Source organism: Cervus canadensis, chromosome 28 (assembly GCF_019320065.1).
Source record: "Cervus canadensis isolate Bull #8, Minnesota chromosome 28, ASM1932006v1, whole genome shotgun sequence".
Classification (NCBI taxonomy): domain Eukaryota; kingdom Metazoa; phylum Chordata; class Mammalia; order Artiodactyla; family Cervidae; genus Cervus; species Cervus canadensis.
Genome location: NC_057413.1, coordinates 15,985,200 through 15,999,263, shown reverse-complemented (window position 1 = coordinate 15,999,263; position 14,064 = coordinate 15,985,200). Strand labels below are relative to the sequence as shown.

At 43.1% G+C, this 14,064-nt stretch overlaps 2 protein-coding genes across 3 annotated transcripts in view; both read right to left on the bottom strand.

Moving 5' to 3' along the window:
- LOC122429059 overlaps window positions 1–14,064 on the bottom strand; it is a 775,926-nt gene that overhangs the window by 18,713 nt on the left and 743,149 nt on the right. The gene's annotated exons all lie outside the window — the stretch shown is intronic.
- HDGFL1 (HDGF like 1) lies at window positions 7,171–13,136 on the bottom strand. Of its 2 annotated transcripts, XR_006265905.1 has the most exons (2): window positions 12,098–13,136; window positions 7,171–7,248 (listed from the first exon to the last, which is right to left on the bottom strand). XR_006265905.1 is itself a non-coding variant. In XM_043449182.1 (1 exon), exon 1 carries the CDS (start codon window positions 13,049–13,051, stop codon window positions 12,344–12,346), a length of 708 nt encoding a protein of 235 aa, XP_043305117.1. In that variant the 5' UTR covers window positions 13,052–13,136; the 3' UTR covers window positions 11,134–12,343. The 2 variants fall into 2 exon arrangements, 1 of the variants encoding a protein (XP_043305117.1); XM_043449182.1 differs by lacking the exon at window positions 7,171–7,248 and having other exon boundaries at window positions 11,134–13,136.

The following is a 14,064-nucleotide window of genomic DNA, read 5'->3' as shown; positions in this document are numbered from 1 at the left end:
TGATTTTACATAAAAATACTCCAGTGGTTGATTTCCCCAAATTTCTTAGTAAGTGTCTCTGGTGAGTTTACTTGAAAATGCTGATAGAATCCCTGGGTCAGGCATGAGGGACTGAGTGTGGCTGCTCACCAGGGTTCATCACTGTGCTTTCACATTCAAACGAAATACAATCTGACCGTTTTGCTTGGTTCTGAAAAATGACTCCAGGTCCCCTTTTCCTCTTTTCTTTATGACCGTTCTTTCATTTTCTTTCTCTTTAGCTTCAATTTTTGCTTATGATTATAACTGTTCATCATCCAATAAGGCATCGAAAGGCTAATAATACTAGGGAGAAAAACAAAGGTATTTATGGGCTGAGAGTAAAACCTAATTAGGAAATTAATTACCATTTCTGTGCATATTTTCATTAAAATGCAATTTGGTTCCATTCCAAACAAATTTAAATTCCAGAGAAACTGTGCTTGCATATCTAGATTAAGAAAGCTGGATAAAGTTTCATTTTTAATAGAAGAGATCATAAGACATATAGATGTTAACCAAATGAAAATGTAAACAATTCATAAATGTTTCAATGGTTATAACTCCTCTGTGTATGTGTTAGTCGCTCAGTGTCTGACTCTTTGCAATCCCATGGGCTGTAGCCCACCAGGCTATCTATCCATGGAATTCTCCAGGCAAGAATACTGAAGTGGATAGCCATTTCTTTCTCCAGGGGATCTTCCTGACCCAGGGATCGAACCCAGGTCTCCTGCATTGCAGGTGAACTCTCTACCGTCTGAGCCACCAGAGAAACCCTCTAACTTAATCTTAAACGCTGGAATTTATGCCACCCAAATTTTCCTGATTATACCTCTAAAATGAACTTGTCCCCTGAAACATCATCCCTGGCTATTTTCAGAGAGGCAGTGTTCAAAGCAGGGTCCAATTACTAATGACTATTAATATCTTCTTTAGTAACAATAAAATAACCCCTGAAATAAAGTCTTAAGTAAAATGCAACTATTTTATATATTTAGGTGCTGCTTGCACAGTAACTAAGCCAAAACTGAAAAGAAGCCATAGAATTTTGCCTCCCCTGATAAATATTCTTTAGGTGTGCAAGATTAGGCAATCCTCTATTGTTCAATTTCTATTAAAAAAAATAACAATTCATTGAAAGGTCACAAGTGATATTCTCTTATTCAATCATTTATTAATTAATTTCTTAGGCATTTATTATGTGCCTACTGAACCCTAGTACATGTATTAAATATTAGAAATGCATTGCAATGTAGAACTCCATCAATGCACCCGAAATCTCAGAGACAGTGACTAACAGAGAGAATGACCAGGAGATTCAGCTAATATTTAATGCATTTCATCAGGCTTCAGGAACTCAACAGGGAACCACGGTCTTTGGTGACTGACTGCATATATAATGAGCAGGGCAGTAAGGTTAAAAAGGCAGCCACACAGCCACAGTGAATTCAGCAAACTACGTCTCACTAACACATTTGGTTTTTTTTTTTTTTTTTTTTTTTTTTTTTTTTTTTTAATGTATGAATTCTGAGTTACCTTGAATCACTAGCAGGCTCCTTCTAATTACTAACAATGACAAGTCTGCCCTCTCAGCTGCAGCTGGATGCCTCAGGCATCTTCAGAGCAAAACCAACAAATGATTGGAATACTATGATTTAAACTCAAAACTAAAGCACAGTTGGAGATTCTTTTTTTTTTTACAAGGCTGCTTGAAAGTCTTGCATCCAGGGTTTGCCAGATCATAGAAGATGCAGAAGGACAACACAAGGTCAAATCTACATCTCACATACAAAGAACAAACTGGTTTTCTAATCCGTTTGCCATAGCTCACGATCTAGAAGACATGTAGGAGGAATAGCAGGGTCCCGGGCACGGAGACCACACCAGTGACCCCAAGTGCCCTGCTATGAATAATGGCCATTATGAGAGGGAGGTGATGGCAGCAGGAGCAATATACCATCATCTGTCCTCCTGAACCAGAGAGGGAAAGTGCAGAAAAAGTAGCCTGCAGACATACGCTATGCTAATTATTTTTGTGATATAATTCTTGGGGGCATCTCTATGTGAACAGTCAAAATAGCCATTCAAGTGTAGCAAGAGACATCTTGCCATTAACAATCTGTGGCTCGAGGTCTGTTTTTTGTTTGTTTGTTTTTTAATTTGATAAATATGTGGTATCCATTCCGGTCTCACAAAATCACTAAAAAAGAAAAAAAGATTCAATATGCAGCTTCTATGAAGGAAGGTTCTCTTTGATTCTCCATGATAACACATATGGTGATGCTGTCAACATAAGAGTTTGGGGGCCATTTGTCATCCACCATTTTTAACATGTTAGTTATTATTTATATTCACCGGTGGCTTAGACGGTAAAGAATTCGCCTGCAATGCAGAAGAGCCAGGTTCGCTCCCCGGGGCAGGAAGATCCCCTGGAGAAGGGGATGACAACTCACACCAGTGCTCTTGCGTGGAGCATCTCATGGACAGAGGAGCCTGGCAGGCTACAGTTCATGGTGTTGTACAGAGTCAGACATGACTGAGTAATTAACACTTTCACTTGAGGTAATCTAAAGAGATCACAGTTCCCAAGGTTAGTACAATCAAAGGACCAGTGAGTTGGTCTCCTGCATGATGTAATATTTGTTTCTGGGAGCTGAGAGAGGTGATGTTTTCCAGGGGGAGTGAGGAGGGCTGAGGGGAAGACAAGAGAAAGTGGACTGTGTTTTGTTTTTGGTGTTTTTGTTCTACACTTAGCACTTGGGATATAAAATGTCATTTTCCTCATTCTCTCTCTTTTTAAGCCACAGAGTCAGAAATATTACAGAGTACCTACACTGCTTGTAATGCTTGCACAGTGACATCTGCTTGGCATTCAAACACACATAAATCAATGTGATTAAAATATAGTTAGAATGTCCATTTCTCATGACAGTCGTAAGAAACACAAGAAGGTGGATACTCAGCTGTCTCATTCATTGATGTAGCCCAGCAGCCCTGTTCTGTCTCACTGAGGAACCGCCTGTGGACTGTTTCCACAAGGCCATGCCTGCTACCAGGTGAGCAGTGGTTACAAATGACAATCGAGTAGAAAGAGGAAAACTATTGGTTTTCTCTCTAGTGTGAAAGGAGGCTTTTCACTTCTCCTAAACCCACCTCTGCACCCTCTGCACCATCACCCAATCCAGGCTTATATTGTTAATTTCAAAGATTAGCATTTCAAGAAACCCAGGATGCTACAAGGCCTCTCAGCGTGAGACTGAAGGCAAAATAGGACCCTAGAAACGTATTTGATTTGTATCTATTGTATCAATTCTAAACTCTTCTCCTGAAACAACAATTCAGATTCTGGACCAGAAAAAAAAAAAAAAATGGCTTTCAAAATCTAAAATGATTTAACACTAACAAGAAATTCAACCTATCTTTATGCAATCTAAGTAAAAAATTGACCTTGAGAGTTACAATAAAAATTTGTCTCTGGGATCTTCTCCACCTGCACACATTCTTCCCTCACTATGCACACTCCAATATGAATCACTCAGGGAAATAAGCTAGTAAAGACTGGGGTAGGGAGCCATTCAGCAAAAATACTCACACTGCAAACCTTAATCTGTAGGCAGGCAGTCATCACGTGCCTCGTGCTTATCCTATCAGATTACACTGGCATCCAGACCTTACCTTACCTGGCATCACATGTGAAGCTTATCTCACATGTACACAGAATTCCCAGGACACTGAGGTCCTACCTACCTACCAGGACACTGAGGTCCTACCTACCTTTGATTCCATTAGGTTATAATTGACTATTTACAGTAGCCAGGACATGGAAGCAACCTAAATGTCCATCGACAGAGAAATGAATAAAGATGTGGATATACAATGGAATATTACTCAGCCATAAAAAGGATTAAAATGGTGCCATTTCCAGAGAGATGGATGGGCCTAGAGATTGTCATACAAAGTGAAGTAAGTCAGAAGGAGAAAAACAAATACCATTGCATAATGCATGTATGTGGGATCTAATACATACGGTACATAGTGTATGCACCATTGCATGCATGCATAATGCGTGTATGTGGAATCTAGAAAAGCGGGGCAGATAAACCTTTTGCAAAGAAGAAACAGAGACACAGAGGTAGAGAATAAACATATGGATACTAAGTGGGAGAAAGGGAGGGATGAATTGGGACGTTGGGGCTGATACATATATACTACTATGTATGAAATAGGTAACTAATGAGAATCTACTGTATAGCACAGGGAAAAGAAGAAAAACTGCCATCTGTGTGTAGGACATATATTAAGTTCACCTTAACAATGCATTCCAGGATACATTAGGTGCAGACAAAGACTGTTTGATTCCACGTATACGAGGTACCTAGAATAGTCAAATTTAGAGAGTTAGAAAGTACATTGGTAGATGCCACAGGCCGGAGGGTGGGGGCAGGGAATGGGGAGGGCAAATGGTAAGCTAGTGTTTAATGAATTTTAGTTTAGGAAGGTGAAAAATTTGGGAGAAATGGATGATGGTGAGAGTTGCACAACAATGGGAATGTACTTAGTACCACTGAACTGTATAGTTAAATATGGTTAAAATAGTATGTTTTATATCATGTGAATTTTTACCACAATAAAAACATTTTTTTTAAATGGATGGTTCTTTATGAAGTGCTCTCCTAGGGATTGCAGAAGATACAGAACATTTTATGGCCTCTATGGTTGAGCAGTTTCTATTTGGTGAGGAAAAAAAAAACCACATAAAATGTTAGATGTCACAAAGACAAAATCTTGGTCTATATCACAAAGCAAAGAAGACCACGTGGATGTGTCTGATAAATACACAAACCAATGCTCTTGGGCAATAATTCTCATTTCAAATATTAGAGAATCTGTGTGTCTTCTCTGCCATAAGTTGTGCCACCTGTAACTTATTATAAATAATGAGTATTTTGAGTTTGTGGTTTCATAATTATATCGATTCAAGGCCACTTTTATAAGAATGCCATTCTATGCACTTACATTCTGATGTGACACATGGAAGGGTGCAGAAAGTGAAAGACCCAGGTGCACACCTAAACCTGGCCACCAACCCTCACTGCCCTATTTAACATTACACCATTTCCCTCATGGAGTCCTTCTTACCCTGCTCTGTTCTTTTTCAACAGCATTTATAACCTTCTAACATATAGTATAATTTTCTTATTTGTTAAGAGTCAGTCAGTTCAGTTGCTCAGTCGTGTCTGACTCTTTGCAACCCCATGAACCGCAGCACACCAGGCCTCCCTGTCTATCACCAACTGCCGGAGTCCACCCAAACCCATGTCCATTGAGTCAGTGATGCCATCCAATCATCTCATCCTCTGTCGTCCCCTTGTTAAGTGTAGTCTTATTAAGTTTATTCCCCTTGTTAAGTGTAGTCTTTTTTTAAGTTTTTTTTTAAATTTTTTATTTAGTTTTACTTATTTATTTTGGCTGTGCTGGGCCTTGGGGTCTTGGTTGCTGCATGGGCTTTTTTTCTAGCAGCAGTGCTTGGTCTTCTCACTGCGGTGGCCTCTCCTGTTGTGGAGCACGGGCTCTAGAAGCATGCAGGCTTCAGTAGTTGCAGTTCCCGGGCCCTAGAACACAGGCTGAGTAGCTGTGGCACATGGGCTTAGTTGCTCCACAGCACATGGGATCTTCCCCCAAATTGTGAAAGCCAAGCAGTTATTCCATTTCTGATCATTCAGCAGATTGTAATTTTTAAAAGAAAAAAAAAAAAGCGATTCACACTATGGAAGAGTGACTCTTTTCTTTTTCAATTTTTTGTTTTTAAAGAATATTTAAGGTGTAATCATCAAAACATCCACTGACTAAAATCAGTGCTTTGGGGTCTTCCCTGGTTGTCCAGTGGTTAAGACTTCTCCTCCCAAAGCAGGGGGGGTGGGTTCGATCCCCAGTCAGGGAGCTAAGGTGCCACATGCCTCTCGACCAAAAAAACAAACCAAACCAAAATGAACAAAAGACAGAAGCAATATTGCAAGAAATTCATGAAGATTTTTTTTTTAAATGGGCCACATCAAAAAACAAAAAATTAATTTTAAAAAGTCAATGCTTTTGTCTCAGCCTCTCAGGGTAAAAACAAGGATGAAAAAATAGGGTTATGATAAGCATAGGGCTGAAATACAAACATTGCAGAGGAAAAGGCACATGAAAAAAACTGCATAAAGAGCAGAACGAATGATTGACAAATACTAAGCACCAGGAGAATCACAAGTGGAATGGAAAAAGCAGGCCTTGCTGACAAGTGATGAGCAGTGAGAAAGTAGCTGAGTTGAACATATTTTTTAATGAAGTGTTAAGTCGGTCACCAAGAGAGGTAGGTAATGACTGTGATGAAGAGTTGACCAGGGTGTGAAAAAAAAAGCAAAATTAAGTGACACTTAGTAAATCACAGGAGGACATGAAACCTAAGAGAGCTTCTGAAAGGAATGGTCCATCCCTCGGTACACTCTGATGCCTTTTAGCAATCAAATTGTGCAGCTCATTAAAATTATGTGTGAATAGATAGATACTCTGGCAAAAAGGCAAAGGAGCCAAGTCAAAACCATAGCAATACAATGGCTATATCCACAGATGCAGAAAACCAGCGCTGGAAGGTTCTGGAGGAGATGTACTGGAGAAACACTCATTGGAAAACTGTGAGTGGGTCCCCTGGAAATAATAGGAGCAATGAAACTGGCCACGGGAGGGGTGTGTCATGCCAAAAGAAAAATATTTAAAATTGGATGTGTTTGCATGAAATAATTCAGTTAACAGCAAGGGAATTTAAAGAAACTAGTTGAAGGAGTTGTGTAAGTAAATGGGAGGATAAAATCTGGTTTCTCTCTTTGTATGGACAGAATAAATACAGGATTTTTCCCAACCAGGAAACTGTCTGGGCATTGGTCAGTGGCTTCCAGTGTTTTCCTAAATAAAAGTGATGCACTGGGCCATAATTATTTCAAATGGTATGGTTAGTTCTCTGGACGACACAGAAGGGAAGTGAATTTACTTGTACAGAATGCTGATTTTGTGTTGGGTCCTCTTTGACATTTTAACATATATGAGGTCTTTGACTTCACAGAACAAAACTGTCACGTAAAAGGCATGATCACCACGTGTAGCTGAAGGTACCTGAGATCGTGCAGTTCTCAACAGCTCGGACTCACATCTCAGCATGGGTGGCTCCAAAGCCAGAGGCCATCAAGATGCTTGCTGCATCAAAGGAAGTTGATAATGAAGTATCAGATTATTAAAGAGAAAATATAACTTAAGGAACTGGATATTGTATTTAAGATGCTTATTCACACTCAGAGTCAGATGGCCAACTTGGATAATTTGATTTATCCTCCTAGTGTCTTGCTAAGGCTTGTTATTTTATGAGACCAACACATACCTCTATATAAAAACAAACAAAAAAAATCTTTTTTAAAAATGGTACACATATCCACTTAAAAAATCTGGAGTGTGTTTTATTAAGCATGACAAAATTCCCCCAATTTTTCTCAAAGGGCTGAGATGAGGGTGAGCAGCAGGATTTAGTCATTCATTCATTTATTTCTTTATTAACAACCATTTATTGACTGCCTGGATTTCCCTAGTAGCTCAGACAGTAAAGAATCTGCCTGCAATGTGGGACACCCAAGTTTGATTCCTGGGTTGGGAAGATCTCCTGAAGAAGGAAATGGAAACCCACTCCAGTATTCTAGCCTGAACAACTCCATGGACAGAGGACCCTGGCGAGCTACAGTTCATGGGGTCACAAAGAGTCCGACACAACAGAACAACAAATGCATACACACACTGTGTGCCTAATGTGAACCAGGCACCTTGCTAGATTCTTAGAATAAGCAAAATGATCATAGCTCCTGTCTGCTGAGAAGGTACAGCCTATTGGTTGATACAAACTAGTAAATAAATTTTACTGATTTACTGCGCATAAGAGAGCATATTTTCTTTCTCCTCTAGTCTAGTGGAAGGGCAAAAAATATACAGGAAAGCGGAACATGATCAGTATGGATATAAAGTTCTCCAGGAACACCCAGAGCGGCTCTTGCCTTGAGTACTTGCCCAGGCTCAAAGAAGGCGGCAAATTCATGTAAACACAAGGACAGCATGTGTGCATAGCATGTGTAGCAGAAGCTTCTTGACTAGAGTGATGACAGTGAAGCAAAGAGAAGGTGCCCTATGTGCCCTGAACACCTACTACATTTTCAGGAAACTTAAAATGGATGTATGAACCACAAGGAAGAATGTGTACCATGGATGAGAATTTGCAGAGGCATGAGAGTTGAAAGAAACAAAATTTACAACCCTCAGTGGCATCTTAGTCCCCTGCCAAAGTGACATAATCACTGATGCTTGTGTGAAATACCAAATACTTGGAAAGCCTCACAGAAACCAGAACGCTAAATATGTCTGCAGATCACTGACAATGTGATGAACACACATTTACTTGGAATGCTTAAACAGGATCTTCAGAACATTCATGAATGCATCTGACTGAATACCCCCAACAAAGCATCAGTAAAAGGCCAGGAGGTGCTCTTTGTTCAGTAAAGTAACTAATTCTTGATCAGTAATTTTGTCACTGAGACATGCTTGTTCAGAAGAAAATAAAAAATAGCACCAGAATTATGGGAGATTTTAAAATCAAAGACATTTTTAGAAAGCAGTGTCTTTTTCAGTCCACACAACATTTCTTGGTCACCAAAGCATACATATAGGGCCTCCTGCCCAGAGGAAGAGGGGTGAGAACACAGATTTCCCATGCCTCCCTTTCATTATTGGGTTTTTGTGTGTGTGGTCTCTACTAACTCTTGTGAATCATTCTTTAGGTGCACTATTACTTAGGTCACCATTTTAACCACAATATCATAGTCACCAAGAAGGCTGCTTCCTAATAAACACTAAGGTTTTCTATCTTCAACATTTGAACAAAAAAAAAAGAAAGAAATAATACAGAGCAAGATTCAGATGGTATAATAGTAATTTCATTTTATGTCATTCAGCTTATTGAATCATTTCAGAAGATGTACCTCCATAAAAACCTTATCAAACCTGCATGCCTGCCTGTGGCAAGTATAGCGATCCATATTCAGATTTCCTATAGTCATATACTTCTTGAAAAATACTGAATGTGCAATTGTCTTCATCATTTCACAAAGTCATTTAATGACGAAACAATTGTCAAATGTTCCAAATGGTTTTTCTTACACATCTACAAGCAATGGTTGCTAATATATTATTTGCCATACAAAATTCTAAATGGTCACTTCAAAATAGTAGAGCATGAGTACTTCCATTTTATTCAGTAAGAAGTTTTATACAATGGGAAATGATAAAATAAAACTAAAGCACCCATGATTTACAATGAGAGACACCTGCCTTTGAATTTTGGTTCATTGTCTAGTTGTCTGACCTTGGGAAAATAACAACTCTGACCCTCATCTCTCTCAGCTTTGAAAGAGAGATCATAGTAGGTACCTAATTGGGTAATTGTATTAATAAAGACATTATGTATAGAATACAGTACACTGGACTGACTCATTTTAGAGACTTAGTACTAGCTATTCTCATGATTACTTGTTATTGATACGAAAATAACATTTTTTTTAAACCTCTGATTTCATGGTAGTGCTTTTCTAAAGGGCTTCCTCAGGGAAGCTCAGCTGGTTAAAGAATCCCCCTACAATGCTGAAGACCCCGGTTCGATTCTGGGTCGGGTAGATCGGCTGGAGAAGGGATAGGCTACCGTGGGCTTCCCTTGTGGCTCAGCTGGTAAAGAATCTGTCTGCAATGAGGGAGACCTAGGTTCAATTCCTGGGTTGGGAAGATCCCCTGGAGAAGGGAAAGGCTACCCACTCCAATATTCTGACCTGGAGAATTCCATGGATTCTATAGTCACAGGGTCACTTTTCTGAATGTGCAACTCAGGGGGAGAAGCTTAGGCTTGGAGCAGCAAAATTTGTATTTGCAACCTGAGCTTTCTGTGAAATGCAAGAAAAGCCAGAGTTGCTCTCTGAACCAGAGTTGCTTTCAGTGGGAAATCTGAATACTAATACCTACTTGCCAGATTATTACAATGGTTGAATGGGGCCATTCTTCTCAGTACATGGTAAACATTCACTGAATAGTAATTCCTAGTATTAATATTATTGTAAACAGAAATAGTTGAAAGGCAACGAATCATCTAGTGTATCTGCCTTGGAATAAAACATGTGTGCGTGCTAAGTTGCTTGAGTCATGTCCAACTCTTTGCAACCCCATGGAGTGTAGCTCGCCAGGCTCCTCTGTCCCAGGGGGATTCTCCAGGCAAGAATACTGGAGTGGGTTCCTCCCCCAGGGGATCTTCCAGATCCAGAGATTGAACCCTCTTCTGCTTTCTGCATTGGTAGACCAGTTCTTTAACACTAGCACCATCTGGGAAGCCCTGGAATAAAATAATACCATTTTATACAGGGATAGAAAAATAGGACTGTCTTCAGTTGTTAACCTTACTGGTTAGCAATGGCCTGGCAGGTTCTATGAGAAGGACTCGAGTATTTACTAAGTCCTTGTATGCATGCAGTGTTGATGAATACTGAAACTGGAACCCAGCCTGTGAGTACCATTAAGTAGATCCAAGTAACCCCAGATACTTGCACAAAGCATTGAAAAGACACAAAGTATTCTGCAGATACTACATTAAGAACAGGAAATAAAAAGTAACTGCTTTTTTTTTTTTTTCCTCCCATAGAAAGTGTTGGGAATAGTAAGATCTGGGAGAGCAGCAAGAACAAAAGAAAGACCGAATCTGTTTTTTGGCAAAGCCTGTAGAATATTAGAAACTCAGTTGCTGTCCCAGGTGCCACCATTCCAGCATTTTAAGTTCACTTCTTTCTATTCATTCTAATCAGTGGCAGTAATTATTATAGACAGAGTGAAGGGTAAATACCTTAACAGAGGTTTATCGAGGATGATTCTAAAAGATCCCTGTACATTACAAATAATTACAAATAATTGCAAATAATTACAAACACAGGATATATAGAAAACAAAGAGGAACATTACATGTAAAGGCAAATTCTTCAGAAATCAAAGGAACAGACTTGAGATTTGTTAAAGTAATCAACGGGTTTTATTTCCTCAGAACTGAAAATATTCAGATCTAAACTTCGAAAGCTACTGTCAACAATATTTCCTCAGAGCCCAAGGGAGAAAGGCATGGGTGAGAGACAAAAGATGGCGGAAGGCAGAGAGACCACCAGGAAGAGGTGGGGGAGGGGCCCCTTGTTTTCCTGACTTAGTCGGTTACACATCAGATCTGGTGACAACACTGAGGGGACCAGGTCCAGGGATGTGGGTGGGAAAAAAGGAACAGCGAAGCCTAACTACATAAACGAGCCATGAAACCCCAAGTAGAAAAAGAACCGCCTAGTTCATCTAAGAAACGGTAACCGCAACGGTAAAACTAGGAGTGGAGGTACCTAGTTCTTTTATACCTGGGTGATGTTTATGACTTGGGAGTGGCCTTGAGGCTGGGGAAGGAGGGAAAGGGGTGGCCAGGGGTCTTCCCAGAACATCCCGTGAGCCTCTAAAGATCTAAATGGGGACAGATGTTCCTCAGCCTTACAACCCAAGAAGCTGGGCGAAGCTAAGCGTCTGCTAGCGCCGCCAACCTGGAAGTGCCCAACTTATCTGATGAAAAACTACAACTCCCATGACTCCCTGGGGCAGCAAAAGGGAGGCCCTCCCGCCAAAGCCGTTCTCTTCCTGAGAATCTAGGCCTCAGATACTGTAGGCCTGGGAGGAGTGGACGCGAGCTCAGGAAGACGCCACCCTCCTGCCACCCCCACCACCACAGCTTGAGGGCTGCCCCTGCCCGGTCCCTGGAAGTGCCCCCCGGCTCCTTATCCTTCACACCTTCCGAAACTCCCGGCTCTGATTCCAACGTGGACTCCAGAATGCCTGGGGGAGGAGGGACAGAGGGGCATCGGCAGATGGAAAACGGCCAGTCCGGGCTTCAACAGAAGCCTTGGCAAACAGTTCCAGGCAGGGAGGGGCCACGGTGGTCTCAACTCACCCCAGGGAGCAGAGGCGCTGACTCAGATCCCAGGGTGTGGGGGCGCAGAGGTGAGGGCCTGGTGGGCTGCCCCCTCCGGGTCAATCCCCGAGGGCCGGGCATGAGAGGCAGAGAGGGCGGTGGAGAGCAGGTGGGGGAGAGGGGGCGGGGGAGGCGGTCCCAGTTTGCAGGCCGTGGCCAGTTCCCCCTGTGACAGCCAGGCCGCAGCAGGAATGGGGCGGGGGGCTCTTCTGGAAACTTTGGTGACTACTGGCTCTCTTGGCCGCCTCCGACGCCTGAGGCCTGGGCCTCTCTCTCGGTGGACTCTTCCTCTGGCTCCTGCTCCACCGCGGGCAGCCCCCAGGCCGGGCCCGGCCCGGAGGCGGCGGGGTCGTTCTCCGCCTCCACCAGGAGTGGCCTTGCATCCTCAGCTTCCTGGGCGACAGCGGCCGCCTCCTTCATCTCCTCTCCTTCTTCCAGATCAGCCTCCTTGGGACGCTTGACGGTGTCCTCTGGCGGGTCCTCGGCGGTCCTCTTCAGCAGCTCCTTCTCGTTCTCCTCCTCAGCTGGCGGGTCGACGCCCAGCTTCCCTTGCTCATCGTCGTCGCCGCCGTCGGTGTGGCTCTTCAAGTCCTCGCCACCTTCGGTGGCCTCGGGCTCGGGCTCCTCAGGGCAGCTCTCCTCCAGGGCGCACAGGTAATCGGAAGCCTGGACGGTGGGGTTGTTCTCGATCTCCCACAGGCCCTCGCTGAAGCCCCTCCTCTTGTTCGGCTTGCCAAACTTCTCCTTGGACTCCTCATATGGGAAGAGGTGCCTGGGGCCCAGGAAGGCCGTCTCGTGGGTCCCGAAGAAAAACACCTGGTAGCGGTTGGCCTCGGCCGTCTGCTCGATCCTGGCGGGCCAGTGGGCGTAGCCCTTTAATTTGGCGAACACCAGGTCACCGCATTTGTACTTGCGACGGTAGAACTGCGACATGACTGCGGACGCGGCCTCGGCGGCCGAGAAAGGCGACCCACCTTGGCGAGCGCGGCGGCGGCCGCTGGGCTGAGGCTGCGCGCGCCTCGCCTCGAGGGAGGCCCCCCACGCGCCCCTGTGGGCTCAACGCTCCGGCGCCCTGAGAAGGTTCTAGTGCGAAGAGTGCAGTATCTCTATCTCGTAGACCCTAAAGCCTGTTTGGGCCCAGCATCAACGCTGGGGTTTTTCTAGAATGAGAGCTTGAGGAGCTTGGGTGTCCCGGGTGGCGGCTCTGCTGTGCCTATCCATCACTAGGCCTCGTTTATTGGGACAGCTAGAGGGGCCTAGAAAGGGAGACAGGCAATGTGGTGAGACAACGCAGTAACAGGACGAGCACCCATTTCCGTGAGACTAGTCACAGGTTAGGGCACATTTGCAGGATCACTGGGGACCCCGATCTGCTCATGACAGGAAACTCCAGTCTCGCCTCAGGAGAGCCCTAAGTCAGTGGTTTCACCCCATTTCTGATTTCCTTGAGAGCTAACACTGGTGCCTGCAAGGGAATTCAGAAAGAGTGGAGTCAGCCACCTTGATAGGATGTCTAGAGGGTGAATCTCTTGGAAACCAGTGTCCTAAAGGTGTAGTACTTTGGGGTGGGGGGGAGGGTCACGAATGTAGAGAGGCATCATGACCATGTCCAAACTGGCCATGTACTTTAGATGAGATGCTGGGCATGACTTTTTACTCTTGCAACTGTCCTTGCATATTTTAAGAGATAAGTCTACTGTGTTTATAACATGGAAAGGATGTCAAATGCTTTCAGTATTTTTCTAGGGGAAAATTGAGTTGAAGATTTAGATAGAGGTCTGTTAATATCCGATATCTTGTTGATATCTGGAACTTCTTGGTGGGGGGGGAGGGGGGTGGCACAGACTAAGGAAAAAGCATCATCAGCTATTTAAAGGATAGACTTTTCTCCTTAACTGATATTTATGGGAGTTTCTGTGTAACTGCCCTTGTTACACGTTTGTCTA

Bases quoted from the DNA above. Each gene is read 5' to 3' on its own strand.
- HDGFL1 (XM_043449182.1), bottom strand. From the start codon at position 13,051: ATGTCGCAGTTCTACCGTCGCAAGTACAAATGCGGTGACCTGGTGTTC.